The sequence below is a fragment of the Notamacropus eugenii genome, chromosome 7, assembly GCF_028372415.1.
Source record: "Notamacropus eugenii isolate mMacEug1 chromosome 7, mMacEug1.pri_v2, whole genome shotgun sequence".
Taxonomy (NCBI): Eukaryota; Metazoa; Chordata; class Mammalia; order Diprotodontia; family Macropodidae; genus Notamacropus; species Notamacropus eugenii.
The window spans coordinates 130,636,065-130,652,497 of record NC_092878.1 but is presented as its reverse complement, the minus strand read 5'-3'; the positions used below and the strand labels follow the sequence as shown (position 1 = coordinate 130,652,497).

The 16,433-nt window shown below is 36.9% G+C and overlaps 1 protein-coding gene across 3 annotated transcripts in view; it reads right to left on the bottom strand.

The window, feature by feature from the left end:
* The window catches only part of GRID2 (glutamate ionotropic receptor delta type subunit 2), a 1,741,897-nt gene that overhangs the window by 419,625 nt on the left and 1,305,839 nt on the right, over window positions 1-16,433 (bottom strand). For all 3 annotated transcript variants that reach the window (XM_072624913.1, XM_072624914.1, XM_072624915.1), the window contains one exon: window positions 5,955-6,056. In XM_072624913.1, the coding sequence (XP_072481014.1) occupies window positions 5,955-6,056 (102 nt within the window). The remainder of the gene's footprint in view (window positions 1-5,954; window positions 6,057-16,433) is intronic.

Genomic DNA, 16,433 nt, shown 5'->3' with positions numbered 1-16,433 from the left:
TCATTTTTAGATTGGAGTATTGCAAAATCTTTTGAAAAACTATAGGCATTTAGTATTTTTATTTCTCTGAATTTAAAAATAATCATGTCAATCTTGCTAAACTGCTACAAAATGGGGTAAATAATTAAAGAGCAGCTTTTGAAGTAGAATTTTGAAATGTTTCTTCATTGTTCAGGCCTAAGTTAAGTTTTAACCTCCAGAAAGGAAAATGTATGAAGATATGTGTATAGATATATATTTATATGCATAGACATAGAAGTACATACATATATGTCTTTGTATCTGTGTACACACATATAAATCTAAATGAGGAAAATAGGGAGGCTGATTATCCCAGGGTCAGAGATCTAGTAAGTGCCTGAAGCAGAATTCAAACTCAGGATCTCCTGACCCCAAGTCCAACAGTCTAGCAACTGTACCATTTAACTATCCCCTTTACTTGTCTGGCTTTTTCCTACTTCCTTACAACTACAGTCCTTTTCATTTGTTGCCACAGAAGCCATCTACTTGTTAGGTCTCCAGTATCTTCTATTTTTCTACCCCTATTCTCACTCTCATTGGAATTTAAAGGGTCTTAAAATTCAGAGACTTTTGGGCTTAGACCTTAGAGAAACTCAGGGTCTCTAACACTGGGTTTAAAGAAGTTCAGAGAATTTGCATGTACTTAAATCATTAGAATTACTAGAAGAATAATGTGACTACCTTACAGAGTAAAAGTACATTTTGAATGAGATACTCTGGAATCCTAATCACCATTTATAGCACTGTCTTTATGGGAAACTAAAAATCAATACATATGCTAGCATTCTTCCTCGAACTCAAATCTGTAACTTATTTTTCTCTTGTGTCTATCAGGCCTGTTTAAAGTTTTGTTTGTTGGATGCCATCCAAGTGAACAGAGGCAAATTCATTTCTCTGCTTCTGAAGTACTTTTTTCAGAAGAAAGATACAAGCATATATACTTTTCAGGTATTTTCATTTCATTATTTATTCATCCTAATTATATTCTGTTTGTACAAGGAAACAATCTTAGAATTTGTTCATGTGTAGGAAAGAAAGCTTGAAGACAAATAGTTGTAAGTAGAAAAATACTGTCAACTGCAAGTCTGTGAGTATAAAGAGCCCAAGACCCTATTCATGGCATCTTATGGTGGGAAACAGGAAGTGGGTAGAAATGAATGACAAGAGCAGTTCTAGGAATATAGTAGTCATAGAATGTTTTTAAAAAACAAAAATGTTTGAAGTATGTAAGTAAGCATGTAGTAAGACTATCTAATTAACTGACTTTATGATTCGCCAGCACCAAGGACCAGAATTCAGTAGAAAAAATATAGTTGTGTGACTATTAAAGTTGTATTACCTGGATATTAGATACCTAATATAGTTTTCATGCCAGCTGATCAATGTTAATTGGCTAATTAATATTAAGGAGATAGTAGTGGGTTTGCTGACACTGGGGAAATTGGCAATTTGTATTGGAAAGATGAAAATGGTTAATTGTTATTAGGAAAAATTAAACAATAGGGGTTGGTAACCATTAGAGAAATACACTGTGAACCTCTCTGGGGGCCCCCAAGAAATCCAAGGGGAACAGTATCCTTATTTTATAGATCCAACCTATTAGAGAACTAGCTGGTATAGAACCTCAGAGACATTATATGCTACATATAGGACTTCATCTATGAGAAATATTGTGTCCTTTGTATTTAGGGGGACCCATTGAATAGGTTGAACAGGGTGGACCCAAGAATCTTTTACTATATTCCTTAGTGCTGGGAATCCATTAGAAAAAAAATTCTATTATCTTTTGATATAAGATGAATAAGTATACTGAGATGGGAGCACTCTAGAGGCTGGGGAGAACAGGTCGTTAGGTAAAGCCATCTGAGATCTCACTAATAACTGCTATCCCAGAGCCAGTGAGTGCAGCAGCCAAGTCCCATGAAGCAACCACACAGAAGGCAAGAAAGCTATTGATCTAGCCAAGCATTCAGTGAATTGACCTATGATCTCACCAAAGATATCAGGTCCTGAAAGAGAGCAACTCCTTCTCTGAAGGAACTTGGATGGGACTTGGGGAAGGGAGAGCAGGTCTCCCAAGACTAGGCATTCTGAGATACTCTTTGGCTCCATGTGACTCACACATGAACCTCATTTACCTTCATGCTTTAAGTTTGTTCTCACTCTTCCCAGGGATCTTATGTATGTATGTGGAATGGGAGAATGAATTTCCAAATTTGGGGTTATTGATTGTTTGGTAATTACTATTCTTATGATTCATCCTCAGTTAACAAAAACTTTGTCAAAGGTAACTGAAGTTGCTTCATGTTGTTGTTTTAGGTTGACTGATTTTCAGGGGAGCACACTGGCTAGGCACTTCTGAGTGACAGCATTAGAAGGCATAATCCCTAGACTCCTGGAACCTAGTTGGTCAATATAAGTAATTGGGAGGTGAGAAAGTAAACCCAGAAGGGGTACTACAAAAATAAAATTCTAGAAATATTAATAAAATCCTTTGGAGTCCATAATGCAAATAATAATTAGTACAGGAAACCCAAAGTAAAACAAAATAAAAATATAAGAATATAAATATGAATATTCCTATGAGTAGTACTTCAAGGTTTGCAAGGAGTTGTACATGTATTATCTCATATGGTTCTCCCTGTGAAATAGGTTTGTTATTATTATCCCTGCTTTACAGATTAGAAAACTGAGACTGAGAGAGATTTCCCAGGATCACTCAGCTGGAATGTGTCTGAAGAAGGAAATTAAGTCAATTCTTTCTGTCTCCAAGTTCGAAACTCTACGAACTATGCCCCCTAGCTGCATGAATTTGGAGATCTAATTATGACATCATGAATAATGAGGAGGTTTAAAAAGAAAAAAATAGCTAGGTGAATGAGAGTTTTTTAACAATGAAATTACACACCAAAATTTTGGTAATATAACTAGAAAAGTTCTCAGAGGACAAAATATATCTCTGAAAAATAGATTAATAAAAAAAGAAAAAAGAATTTGAGAATAAATATTAAAAATAAATTTACATACTTAATACAAGGAATTAAAAAGAAATTTTGAAAATTACATGAGAAACATAAAGTATAAAAAAAACAACTATAGGAATGAAAAGACAAATAAAAGGTGCTTTCTTCCAAAAGATTAATAAAATCAACAAATCTTTACTAAATTGGTTTTAAAAATGAGAAAATAAAATTACCAGAAAATTAATGATGTACTAAAGAAATAGACTTAGAGAAGTAGACTAATAAGAACCTATTTTAAATAATTATATGCTAGCTTAACCACAAATTTAAAGGACATGTATATTTACTGTGTTCCTGTTTGAAGGTAAAAGTGACTTTTTCATTCATACAATTAGGTAAAAGGGGAAGGGCCTAACAGGATGTGCAGATAAATGATTAACAACTGGCTCTCAAAAAAAAGTATAGAATGACACTTTTAGATTTAAACTTTATTACAAACATTTTCTCCATCACTTTCTTAACTCTAGACAATCAATAAAATTATAAATCAGGCTTTTATTTGTAGCTTGCCAATTTCCAAGGTGTAAATGTTTTTGCTGAACATTGAATAATTAAGTCTCTCAAGCTCTAAGAAACTAGCTCCAAGGCAACTCTGCCAGAGTCATCTCCTTCATAACCTTCTCCTTTAGACAAGAAATGGGCCTCAGTCTTTTGCTTTTCTCTTCTCTTTTGCATTTTAGGGTTAGGAGATAAAGTCTGATAAAGCCTAGAATATGAGCCATGGAGACAAGAGCACCCAGGAGTGCAGGCTACATATTGCAGCCAGCCTAGGAACAAAGCCCTAAGAAAGCTGGGTCACCAAGCAGTCCAGCAAAAGACAAGTTTTGGATTTGTATTTCATAGGACTAATGTTATTTAGGAAATGAACTAAGTTATGAGCTTAATTTTCCCTTCCTCCTCCCACATTATTCCCACAAGGAACTAAAAGTAATTTTATGCACATACTCTTGCTTTATCTTCGAAGCAGATATTCATGTGTAAAAGTTAACCAATATTAACTGGTTAAATGGAACTACGAGGTTAGTTCCTGGGTCCCTAGAAATGGGAGGCTAGGCAACACAGATGGTAGGCTCTTGAGCTGATGATGGCAAAGGAAAGAGACCAGGTCGGGGAGGGTTGCACAGGAGTGCAACTAGCCTGGTCCTAAGAGGAAGGACCAGCAATCAGTGCCATTACAGCCTTTGTATATATATATATTCAGTTTCTTAACTTGAACCCAGAAAGCAGAAGAAACAATCAGTGGAAGTTTCAGGGAGATTAAAAACTTCTGGCACTTAGAGCCATCCAAAAGTAGAATAGGATGCCTCAGATTATAGTAAGCCCCTTATCCCCAGATGTCTTTAAAAGATTGCAGAATCTTAACTTCTCCCAGGCTTCTGACATAGTTGGGTGTAATCTACTAAAGGAGATCTATATGTATGGAGTTTTGGGGTGTGTGTTAGAGGGGTGTGTGTGTGTGTGTGTGTGTGTGTGTGTGTGTGTGTGTGTGTGTGTGTGTGTGTGTGGCCCATATATTGATATGAATACTAAGTCCATTTTGACTCCACCCATAGGGCAAAATCAGGTGGAGGTATCTGTTGTACTGACTGAGGATTTTACCCAGAATTCCCAAGTTTTGAGACGTGCCTCCAACCTTGAGGTTGAACAAACTGGTGGAAAGGAGGAAGATTAAGGAACTTTAGAATATTAGAAAAAGCACCTAGGAGTGAGTCAATTTCCTCCACTAAGACTCTCCAGATGTTATCCTAGGGCATGAGGATAAAGGTAAATTATAATCACTTCTACTGATTGTAATTTTATTTAGAAATAATTTTAAAAGAAAAAAAACTCTAGGTATTACCTGTTGTGAATGTCATCTTTGCTAGTACCTAGTTAATGAAGACGAACTTTGCCTGCTATTTTTAGAACATGCAATTTACTACCACATCAGTATAAATTCATACACATAGTTTTGTTTAGATATGCTAGGATCTATATCACAGCAGGTTAAAAACATCATTGCTTGATAGGAGAATGCTTCTTAAAAAGCTTACTCATGCAAGACCACAGAATGACATTATTGAAGATGAAAAAAGGGACCAGAGGACATTTTGACTTTCCTTTGAGAGAGGATGTTCGCAGAACAGTTTTATCATAAAACAATTCTGTGGAAACAATTTAAATTTCTATGAAATTGAGCACAAAGGCCAGTTATTGCTGCTATGTGGAGAGTCTAATGAAGACCCACTTAGCATTAACATGGAGGAAAAAGGCTCTCTTATTTACTAACTGTAATTTGTTTATACTCTGAGGGAAGAATGTGGCTTTTTTGAAAAAAAAAATATATTCATGCTGACCTGTCAGACAATTTGAAAAGTACCCTAAAGTGCCACAGGATAAATGGACAAACACAGCCGAAGTTCATTTCAGCAAGAGTTCTTACTATTGAGAGAAGAGTATTTTCTGTTTTGAAACATAGGAGAATAAAGAAATGACTTCACAGAATTAAGTACTTATTTTTTGTTAATTTTTAACATATTCCAAATGCAGCATCATGTCAAAGGTACTCTCATAATCTCATAATATTTCAATGAGAAGCTAGCAGATTTTATTTGAGGGTAGTAGAATGATACTGTGGCACTCTCAGAATAAAGTACATGCAATATAATAGATATCTAAGAGAAAAATTTCGAGAAATGGAACATATTTAAAAAGACCATGAAAAGGGAAAAACCTTCTCTGGGGCCTAATAGAAATCAGTAGAATTGATACCAAAGAAAAGAATACTTTGACTGGACACTGGTTAAATGGTATAGTTACAAACATCTTTGCATTTCCCTAGGAGACAATAACGTACAAATTTAGAAAGAGAAAAGGAGGTTCTTGTAGATAACCGATAAACAAAACTCATAATACGGGAGCTCAGCTTACCAGCACAGTCACTACACGGAGAACCACTCCACGCATGTTATTTTCCAGTTTTTTGTCTGTCAATGAACCATTCAGACCTGTGACAGGATTCCAGCAGCCAAGCTATAAGAGAAAATAACATTTGTCACCTTTCTGCATGCCAAACAACAGCAGTCACCCGTATATGAACCTTTTCGAAGATTGTGCAGAATAGGATGTCTCAGAAATACTGGGACAGAGAGGTTCAAGTATAAGTTTTACTTCTTTAATTGCAAATGAAACAATCACACATGCCATTTTCTTACTTTAAATACCATGATCTTGTACAGTCAAGGACAGTAGTCAATATAAATTGTTTTAGAATAGTTTATGAGGATCTAACCATAATGAGAAACCCTTACAAATAATTGTCATAGAATTCTAGCTCAGTGATACATTAATTAGAAAAACTACAGCTCATATAATTTTAACACAGTTTCAATTCTAGCACATTATTTTTTTTTTGAAATATTTAGAATTTTAAAAGTTATATCAAATTTAATCAGATTATACTGCTTTAAAAATAGTAAAAGACTAGTTATTTCTTGGGTGATTAAAAGAGCTGCTTGCAGATGATAAAAGAAAAGAACATGTGACTTGACTGTCAAAGGATTTGCAACATACAGTACATGGGAAACCCAATTTACCTACTTTTCTTATTTCAGGACTTTCAGTTTTCTTGGGGTTACTTTGGCATGAGCTTTACCCTTAAGGTCTTTCACTGATTCACTGCTTTTTAATCACTACAATATTCTTTCCTTACACCCCAGTGTACCTAGCTCTGGTAATATCCAAATCTGGGCACTACGAGTTTCAGGATTAGTGCCTATAAATCTTGATGGAATGGAAATTGATGGCTCTCAGTTCAGAGACAGGGAATAAGAATAAGACGATGTGACTGGAATCAATGGAAAGCTGCTCAGGTAGCCAAACTGCAAAGGGAATGTAGTCATGCAAGCCTTGGGAAGAACGTGATGCTTCCCCCTTCACTGCTGGCTCCCTGGACCTTGAGCTACAGAAATCTATTTCCAATTCACTCAGCAGGAATGTTAAGACCTTGAGCCATTTCAAGGATAAGTTTAGTTCAATGGTTATGAGGTCATTTGGTTATTTATATTTTTGTGTCCGGACTATGATTTATTTTCTTATTCCATTTATCATTTTGCAAAAGTAAAAAATGTCACCAAACCTCCTCATTAGGACCTTTTGATCTCAGACATGGAGTTGGAAGCAACTTTAGACATTATTTAGTCTAACCACGTCACTTTAGATATAGGAAATTGAGGCCCAGGGAAATGCAGTGATCTGCTCAGTCATACAGGGGATTTTGAAGCCTGGTTTTAGTTATTCAGTCAATTAACATAAGTGTCTACTGTGTTCCAGGCCCTGTGCTAAACACAGATATATATATTTTTAAATACATCTCTTAAATAATTTGTATACTTTCCCCCATTTTCTGCTTCCCTAAAACTCCAAAAATACTAAATTAGGTAAAAGAATTATCTCCAGTTGTAGCTACAGGGTAAAATATAGCCCTAACATAAGCAAATCTTGTATTTCCCATATTAAAATATTATGGAGATTCAACTGTAAAAGCACATTAAACATATTCAGGGGTATGTCATTCTTAGTTACATAAGGAATCTAATTAGAACTTAGATCCAATTAGTGAATCAAAATGTGTTGAAAGTCTAATTAAAAAAAAAAAAACTATTGTAGTATTCTAGCCAAATTTAAAACCTTATGAAAATGAGAGCCTTGTTTTCCACAAAGGCCACCAAAAGTCCTTCAATTGTGTTCATTAATGTACACCTTTTTAACAAAATAATTACTTTTCAAGAGGAACAACCAATGTTGGTGAAATACTGAACTGTGATTTTACTTATCCAATTTCCTAATTTGCTGCTGGATTTTTTCAATGATGTTAATTTAGTTCTAAATTTAATGAACACTTCACATAATGCCATCTCATTCACAATACATATGCTCCAAGTTGGCAAAGTAAATAAGACTGATTTTCCAGTTGGAATGGTTTTGTATGTTAGGGGAAATTTGAAAACTTGCCTAAGTAAATCACATTTTAATGGTGCCAACTTAAATTTAGTATTTTGGTGTACAGATGAGCCAAAATATTTATTGCTTAAAACAAGTGATGTAGCTTATTAAGAAATTTGTTTTAATATTATGGCCAATAATTTTATGAAATGCAATCTTGTTCTTTTCTGCTTCATCTCAACATGGGTGTGCAGACCTCCAAGGTATCAAAGCTTCCTTCCCTGATGTAGAGTGACAACTCCTTTTAGTCCTAGAGCATTGTGTAGGGCACTGGGAGCAGTTACTTTCTACCTTAGCTATGTCTAAAAAATATTTCTCTCATTCCTGAGTCCTCTACTTCAATCAGGAGATATTTCTTTCATTTGTCTTTATATTGATAATACATTTTTGCTTATTATTAATGTAATTTTGCTTCTTAATAAGATTTTTCCCATCTACTAATACAGGGCCTTATGACCTGCTTTCGTCACATGGAAGCCTGACTCATATCAGTCTAAGTCACATGAACAGGATAGGGTAGAGAAGGAGGGGTGGAACAGAAACAGGACCTAGAGCAGAGCTGAGAGACAATTAGAGAGTGATCAGGGCTGAGAAAGGTAGCTGGCTGGAGTGAGTGAGAGAATTTGTTTGTGATTTGTTTAAGAGAGCTGGTTTGTGGGAAGCCTAACAGAGGAGGGTTTGGGGATGGTATTACCCTCTGCATTGCTATTGTATATAGATTTCTTTGTTACTATGATGGATTTGGCTTTCTGATATTGGGATTTGGCTTTCTGGTGTCTGAATAAATGTTTCTGTCTTCTATGTGGAGAGTTTGTTTTATTTCATGATTTAGAGTGGTGCTAGCATGGGAACCTGCACTGAACGTGGTATTTGAGCTATAACACCAAGGACCTTCCTACTAATAAAACCATCCATCCCCTTTCTGTGTAACTTCCCCAAGAGGTCTTTTCACTTTGTCCTAGATATGTGACCCTGAACTTAGTAGTGGGGAACAAAACTTATAGTTTTCACCTTTCCCCATCACAAAGCCCTGGTGTGAGTCTGGTGGTGTCTTGCCTTGGGTCTGTAATGTTAATGGAAGATGAAGATTTTTCCCATCCATTAATAGGCTTGTGTTACGACATTTCCCCTTTTTCCCTTGGAAAAGGAGCTGTGTTCCCAGGTCTTAAAGTACACAGGTATTTCAATCACAGGTTTGATACACCTTGTGTCACATAGAGCCTACTGGGGGAAGAACTTGCTTGAGGAGGATCTTTCTTAGAGGGAGACTTGTTTGTAGGAAGGTTTTCACATCTTCTAGTACTAAGCTTATTAGGCACTGAGTCAGGAGGCTTGTGATGCCTTCTGGTTCTGAATCTATTAGCCAAAAGTGTATACGTATTCTGAGGTTGATATTTTGCTTTGGAGGTTTGCTCACGAGAAGGACCTTTTGATTCCTTGGACAGGACCCTGAGTAGTAATTTGTTAAGAGCCCCTTGACTACTCAGGTGTTGGTGCTCTCCTAGTCTGGTAGTATATGTAGATGGTTGTATTACTTTGTTAGCAGTTGAAGCCCTGTCTGTTGAATCTCGGTGCTAATTTCTCTGTTTGTATTTTCTATATTCATTTCTTTATATTTATTTGTAATGAAAGTAAGATTGTTGACCCCTTAGAAGCAGTCTTTACTTTAGAAAAGCAGATCAAAGAATCTGTGTTAGCAGGCTATCCTGGATGTGCTAGGGTACTCTCTACTACAGGGTCTGGAACCTCTTTCTTGCCCTGATACTCAGCCTTTCCTTGGGCACTGAAATACTCATGCATGATGACACTTCTGGCCCAACCCCATTCCCAGGGTCCATAGACATCCTGGCCTATCTCCATATGCTAACCAGTATTGGACAAATGATGCACTGTGACTTTTTCTAGACTTCCCCGTCATGCTTTGGTCTGATATATTCTCTAGATCTTTTTGGAGATGTTTTGTCAAGGAGACCTCAACTGTAATTCTTTTTTTTCTCTCTGTCATCTTGACTCTCTCAAAAAAAAAGACTTTTTTGATCTCCCTAGGTGCCAGTGCCTCCTCCCTCCTGACAAAAATTACCTTGTGTTTATTTTCCATAAGCACACATATATGTTGATATTTTTATTTACCTCTTATTTCCTCAAGTAGAAGGTAAGATGCTTAAGGACAAGAACCATTTCATTTTTTCCCTTTGTTTTCCCAAAGCCTCACTCAGTGTCTGGCACATTGTAAATGTTTAATTAATGTTGGTTGATTGGTTGAAAAAGATGGCCAATGGTTAATTAGAAAAAAGGATACTCTAGTCATTCAGTGCATCTGTTCTTATCAATATAGATACTCCCTACAATGAGGTAGAAGGTAAATGGCTATTCATTCTGTGCTGTTCTTTCCAGAGCCTCCCAAGAATGCTTGGTAGCATTCCACCCAATGTGCTTTAGCTCTCTTGAAATTGTGTTGACAAGAGTGGATTGGAGCACATGAAATATCCATTGGTTGTTCCTTACTCTTGCTGAGTCACCATCCCATCATTTTTTTCTGTGTTCCCTCTATAATGATATTATTTATAATACTTGTCTTGTACAAGTTCTCATCTGTAATGTGTGGCATCCTGCTTCTACCTAATAAGAATCTCTCCACTATTGAGAAACTCTTAGATTTAACCCTTTAGAGACCATGATATGCCATGACACGCGTGGTCAGAATAATGACATTAAAAATATAAACCTTTGTTTCATGGAAAAAATTTGGGTGCATAAAAATGCTCTACAATTTCCTAAAGTCAATTCAGGTCTCTCTCCTTTTTATGCTCATCTCTGAATCCCTCTTCTTTTCCATTTGTAATATCTGTTAAGGATAGATCTATGTGTTATCCATCTACCTCTCAGAGACTGAACAATAGCCATTCTCTCTCCATATGTTTTTTCTTTATGTAAAAAAGTCAGAGCAAACAAAAAAATAAATATCATGGACCTCAGTATTTTATGGCTTTCTACAATAATCAAATTGTCAGCTGCATATAGAAACATCTGGATGAACTCAGTATCCAAAAGGAATCACTTTTTGCTTTGAACTGGACATCCTCCATGGCAGCAACAAATGCTACTGATAAGTACACATTCCCTTTTTCTATATCTCACAATATTAATAACAGTTATTTTTGTTACATCTTTGACGGTATCTTTATAATTTTGACAACTACATGGGAGATGCTTGTTCGGAGGGAGAGATCTAAAACAGTACTTTATTCAAGTGAATTTGTTTTACTCAACTAACAATAACTATAATCTTGTGCTTTATATATCTTTCAGTCAACTGCATGACTGCAAAATGGTTGATTATTAAATTGTAAGAGATTGTATGGCCGGAGCAGACAAGCATAGGCTGTACATAGAGTAAAGTTTGAGATACTCCCCCCTCACTCCCAAGCAATCATTTGCCTGGAATGACCCTCTAAATGGAACTTCTACCAGAATATATTACCCTTGACTTCCTGACTTGTCACTTCTCCTTGGATACTTATTCTGTCTATCTACATCAGGCAGCTGAAATAAGCAGTTTTGTAAGAAAGGGAAGGGCTAAAGAGTTAGAAGGGCACTATGATAAATACATATTTGGGGATGGAGAGGAAGCCTGAGTCTCTGACTTGGAATAGGGAATTCCAGCCAAAGAAAATCCATCTACCAATGTAAATCTGTGATTTTGTTTTGTAGTTTATCATTTTAGAAAGTTGGCTGAGGGAAAGTAGAAGTTTAAATCACTTGTCCAGGGTCACTAAGTGCATATTTATCAAGGTGAGACCTGAACCCAGGTGCTTCTGATTGTGATATCCCCTCTTTATGTACTATACCACACTCAAGTTAATGTTTTGTAAACCTTGACAACAGGTGTCCCCCTTAAGTCATGCTCAGTCATCATTCTAGTTGCCATTCAGAACATTATATATATCTTTTCAACTGCTTCCTCTTGACCATAAGACTTGGGGAGTTATACTATATCATGACACCAAGTTTTTAATTGGATGCTGAACTAGAAAAGCTGATGTTATAATGGGCCATACTTGGAAGGAAGCACTTTCAAAATGGCAGATGACTTGGAGATGAATGATAGACTGAGTTCCTACTTTTCTCAGCTCCCTGTGTGGAATGTTTATTCCACCAGCTGAGCTTTTCCCAAAGATTCCCCCAATGTCTTTATTTCCCTTGACAGGGAGAATCCCTAAGACTTTGAGCGCATAACTTTTTCTATAAAATAGCAACTTTCCCAAGAGTTGCTGCAGTCGGGCTTAAGAGTCAGTGAATGTGAGAATTGGGCACCCTACTTCCCCTTATTGAGAAGTTAAGCAACCAGGGAAAACTATGATGGCAAGTAAAGGGCAATGACTGGTAACTGACTGCCAGCCCCTTGCTTAGCCTCAGCTGAATGGAGCATAAATAGAAATCGTAGAATAAGCTGAAGATTAAAAAAAAAAAAAAGATATGTAGAATTTACACAAGCTTACAGGTATTTGGTAAAATGAGTTGAATATCAATATTCCACATAAAAAAAATCAGTTAGAAATTTATGCTACACACCAAAATAGTGGCTTATTCATTTCACAGATAGATTCATGCTAGAAATATGAAATTGTCTCATATCCCAAAGCAAACACAATCTCAATTTCTTGAACTATATGTAAGGAGGACACCTAAGGGAGTGAATATCAAGAAAAATTAGGAATGAGTGCAGCTTCACATGTCTCTGAAGGATAGTTCAAGTATCCAAAACCCTTCACCACTTCCAACCACCTACTCTTTGAAATTAACTGCTGATTATTTTGCCTATGGGGCTTTCTTCTGTACTATCCTAAAACAAATGGTCTAAATGAATTAGGCCTATGTAATGCAATGCGAATTTTGAAGCTGAATCTATAATGAACAGAATAGCATAGCTGAATTATTGGGTTATTTTACAACAGAAAGGACAGAAATTGTATTTGTAAAACTTCAGAACAGTTCAAGTTCGAGTCTGTACTTTAGGCAAGAAATGTAGTCATTTCATTAGTTTACTCCTTTTAAATCTTGTTAACTTGGCTTGTTTGCTTATAAAGAAGTTTTCTTTTTCTTTTCTTTTTTATAATAAGGCAGAAGACTAAGGATACTAAGGCCCATGAGGTTTCATGCCACCACTATCTTCTTAGCTAAGAGAACTTCCAAAGTAACACATAACAAAAATGATTTTGTAGATTTTCAGGCTTCTGGTAGACATGATATTCGATATTTCCCATAGTCTGGCAATTTAGAGTGGATTTTGAATGGAGGATAATTCTATTTCCTTTCAATTACTATACATTGATCTACATTATTTTCTGCTTATTGCTTAAAGCCATTAAAGAAATATTTTAAAATGCTTAATGTTTTAATTATTTCCTTCATTGGAGCTTTGGCAATAATTATCTTGTAATGTTTGCTAAAAGCCAATGAAATATCTTGTGTTCAACACACTGTTTGATATATTTGAATGAATACAATGGTTCTTTTTGTCTTCCTCTATGATGCTGTACAGGCTATTGGTATGTGTGTGTGTGTGTGTGTGTGTGTGTGTGTGTGTGTGTGTGTGTGTGTTTTACTACAGTACTTTTACCTTGTCATTTGTGTACAGGCAATACATGATAACTTTTTATACTTGGGCTTTGCATAGTTATTTTACAGGAACTATTATAAATTATAGGGTTACAAAGTTTGTATTACATAAACGATAGAAGTTTGTGCTTATAATCTGGAAAGCCTAGTTTCAAATCCTGCTTCTGATATTAACTGGGAAGGAACCTGGCCCTATCTTTTAACTTTTATGTGCCTCAGGCATTTCAATAGAACCTATCTACTGAATTAATACTTAGGTTACAATTTGATGAATATCTTATTTTAAGAAAATAATAGCTATTTCCTGTGTTCATTAAATTTATCATCTTATACTCATATGGGATAAATAAAGGCTATTTTTCTCTGTTACCTATTATTCACATGGTCACTTAATCTACGTCTTCCATTTACTCCGCAAGAGGCCACAGTGAGGATAGAAACTGAATTTGAATAGAAAGGACATATAGTCAACAAGATGTAGTATGGGTCATTTGTTTTCTAGTTCCCATTAACTTCCCTCTCCCCAAAAAAATCTAAAGAGGAATTATACACCAGAAATTAAGCAGTTATAGCTCTCTTCCCAGGACAAAAACCCAAGAAGTCCAACAAGGTAACAAGTTGATGAGTTAATGATGGAGAATGTGGTCAATATGTTGCTCTACACACTCCTTCCCCATAAGCTTCCATACACCTCTCCAGCAAAGAAATTTCCTGTTGTTCTAGTTTACTAGCACATACCACCTCTTCCCTTACCCCACCACTCTGTGGCACTAAGTAGCAGAGCACAATCTGCCATGGCACATGAGGAGGATTAAGTATAATAGGCAGGAGTGTGTGGAACTGTGGTTTGCTTAGCACAGCTATGACACAGCCAGGGGGCAACTTTTTGGTTAGACAACAAAGTGCCAGAATCTCTTTCTAGAAAACCATCTGACCATCCCCTAAGCCTACAGAAAAGAGTAGAAACTGATTTTGCCTAGGCAAAGATCTAGATAATGAAGTGCATTGGATCAGGGTATTAGCATGTGAGACTATACTATACCTTAAGAAAATGGTATACATATTGAGCCAGTTTTACCTCTCCAGATGTGACTTGGAGCAGGAATCAAACCCAAAGAAAAGTAAATTTCCCATTGTGAGAGGAATAGCTTTCAGGTCCATCTCTTGGAGTAAACTCATTACTGAAGGAGAAGGAGTCAGATAATGAGTGAAAGGAAAATATCATGAACAAAGATTAAACCTCCCAAAGATATCAGAAAAAGAAAAACCAAACACAAACAGATGAATCAAAAGGGAATATACTTAAAAATAAAAAGAGGGGAAGATGAGTGATAACTTCTAAAAAAGGTAAATATATCTAAATAAATGCTGCAAGACAAGGGAAACTGAACCAGCACCTGATGAAATAGAGAACTCTCTGAATTCTCAAGAGAACACAGAACCACAGTTGAGATGTTCCAGAATGGTTCAAGATACAATTCAGAGCCTTTAGATAATTTGGATGAGAACAATGACAGAATTGAGGATTTCAAGGCAGAAACAATTAGCAGAATAGTACAAAATTGAATCCATAATTAGACTTTCTCCAAAGAAGTGAAGGCTAAAACAACATTTTGGTAACAGAGATACATTGTCTTGAAGGAAAATGTGGAAGAGAAATAAAAATAAGGAAAATGGGGAAGAGAAGTTAAAATAATACTGAAAAGAAAATATAACCTCTATACCAGAAAATCACATCATTGCTGAAATCAAGATGATTTACTAATTATAGAAGTTTTTCTGGAAAGATAACAAGTCAAAAAACTTAGAAGCCACAAAGCAAGAAAGAATAAAAAATCATTCACATGACTTCCAGATTTTAAAAAAAATAGTAAAACTCCATCTAAAGAATCAACGGGGGGGGGGGAGGTGGAGCCAAGATGGCGGAGTAGAAAGACGCACATACACATAGCTCCGAACCCACAACCCATAGAACATCTGTATAAAGTAACTCACGGTGAATTCTGGAGCAGTAGAGGCCACAGAACACTGGAGCAAAGGAGATTTCTGTTCCAGAGGGACCTGCAAACTTCTCCCAAAAGGTCTGTCGCGCTGCGGACGTGGAGCCCAGCCCAGCCCTGCCGCAGCCGCGGCGCCGAGAAGAGCAGATCCGAGCAGGCTTCAGGGATGGGATCTCCAGTGGCCACGCGGGTCCCTCCACCCACAGGTGACAGGGGTCGGTGAGAGGGTCTCTTTGGTGGTTTGAGAGGGGAGTGGGGTGCCCCCATAACTCAGGCCCCCTCAGGAGGCAGAAGCTGAGGCAGCAGCAGACCAGGGCTCCCCAAGCAGGCAGGAACCTGGATCCATTGTTGAAGGTCTCTGCATAAACCCCCTGATGGAACTGAGCCTGAGAGGTGGCCCTGCCCCCACCTGAGCACCTGACCTTAATCTCACACTGAATAGCAGCCCTGTCCCTGCCCAAAGCCCTGAGGCTGGGGAGTAGCATTTGAATCTCAGACCCCAAGTGCTGGCTGGGAGGATCAGGAGGCAAGGTGGGTGTGAGGAGAATATTCAGAAGTCAAGTCACTGGCTGGGAAAATGCCCAGAGAAGGGAAAAGAAATAAGACTATAGAAGGTTACTTTCTTGGTGAACAGGCATTTCCTCCCTTCCTTTCTGATGAGGAAGAACAATGCTTACCATCAGGCAAAGACACAGAAATCAAGGCTTCTGTATCCCAGGCCACTCAATGGGCTCAGGCCATGGAAGAGCTCAAAAAGAATTCTGAAAATCAAGTTAGAGAGGTGGAG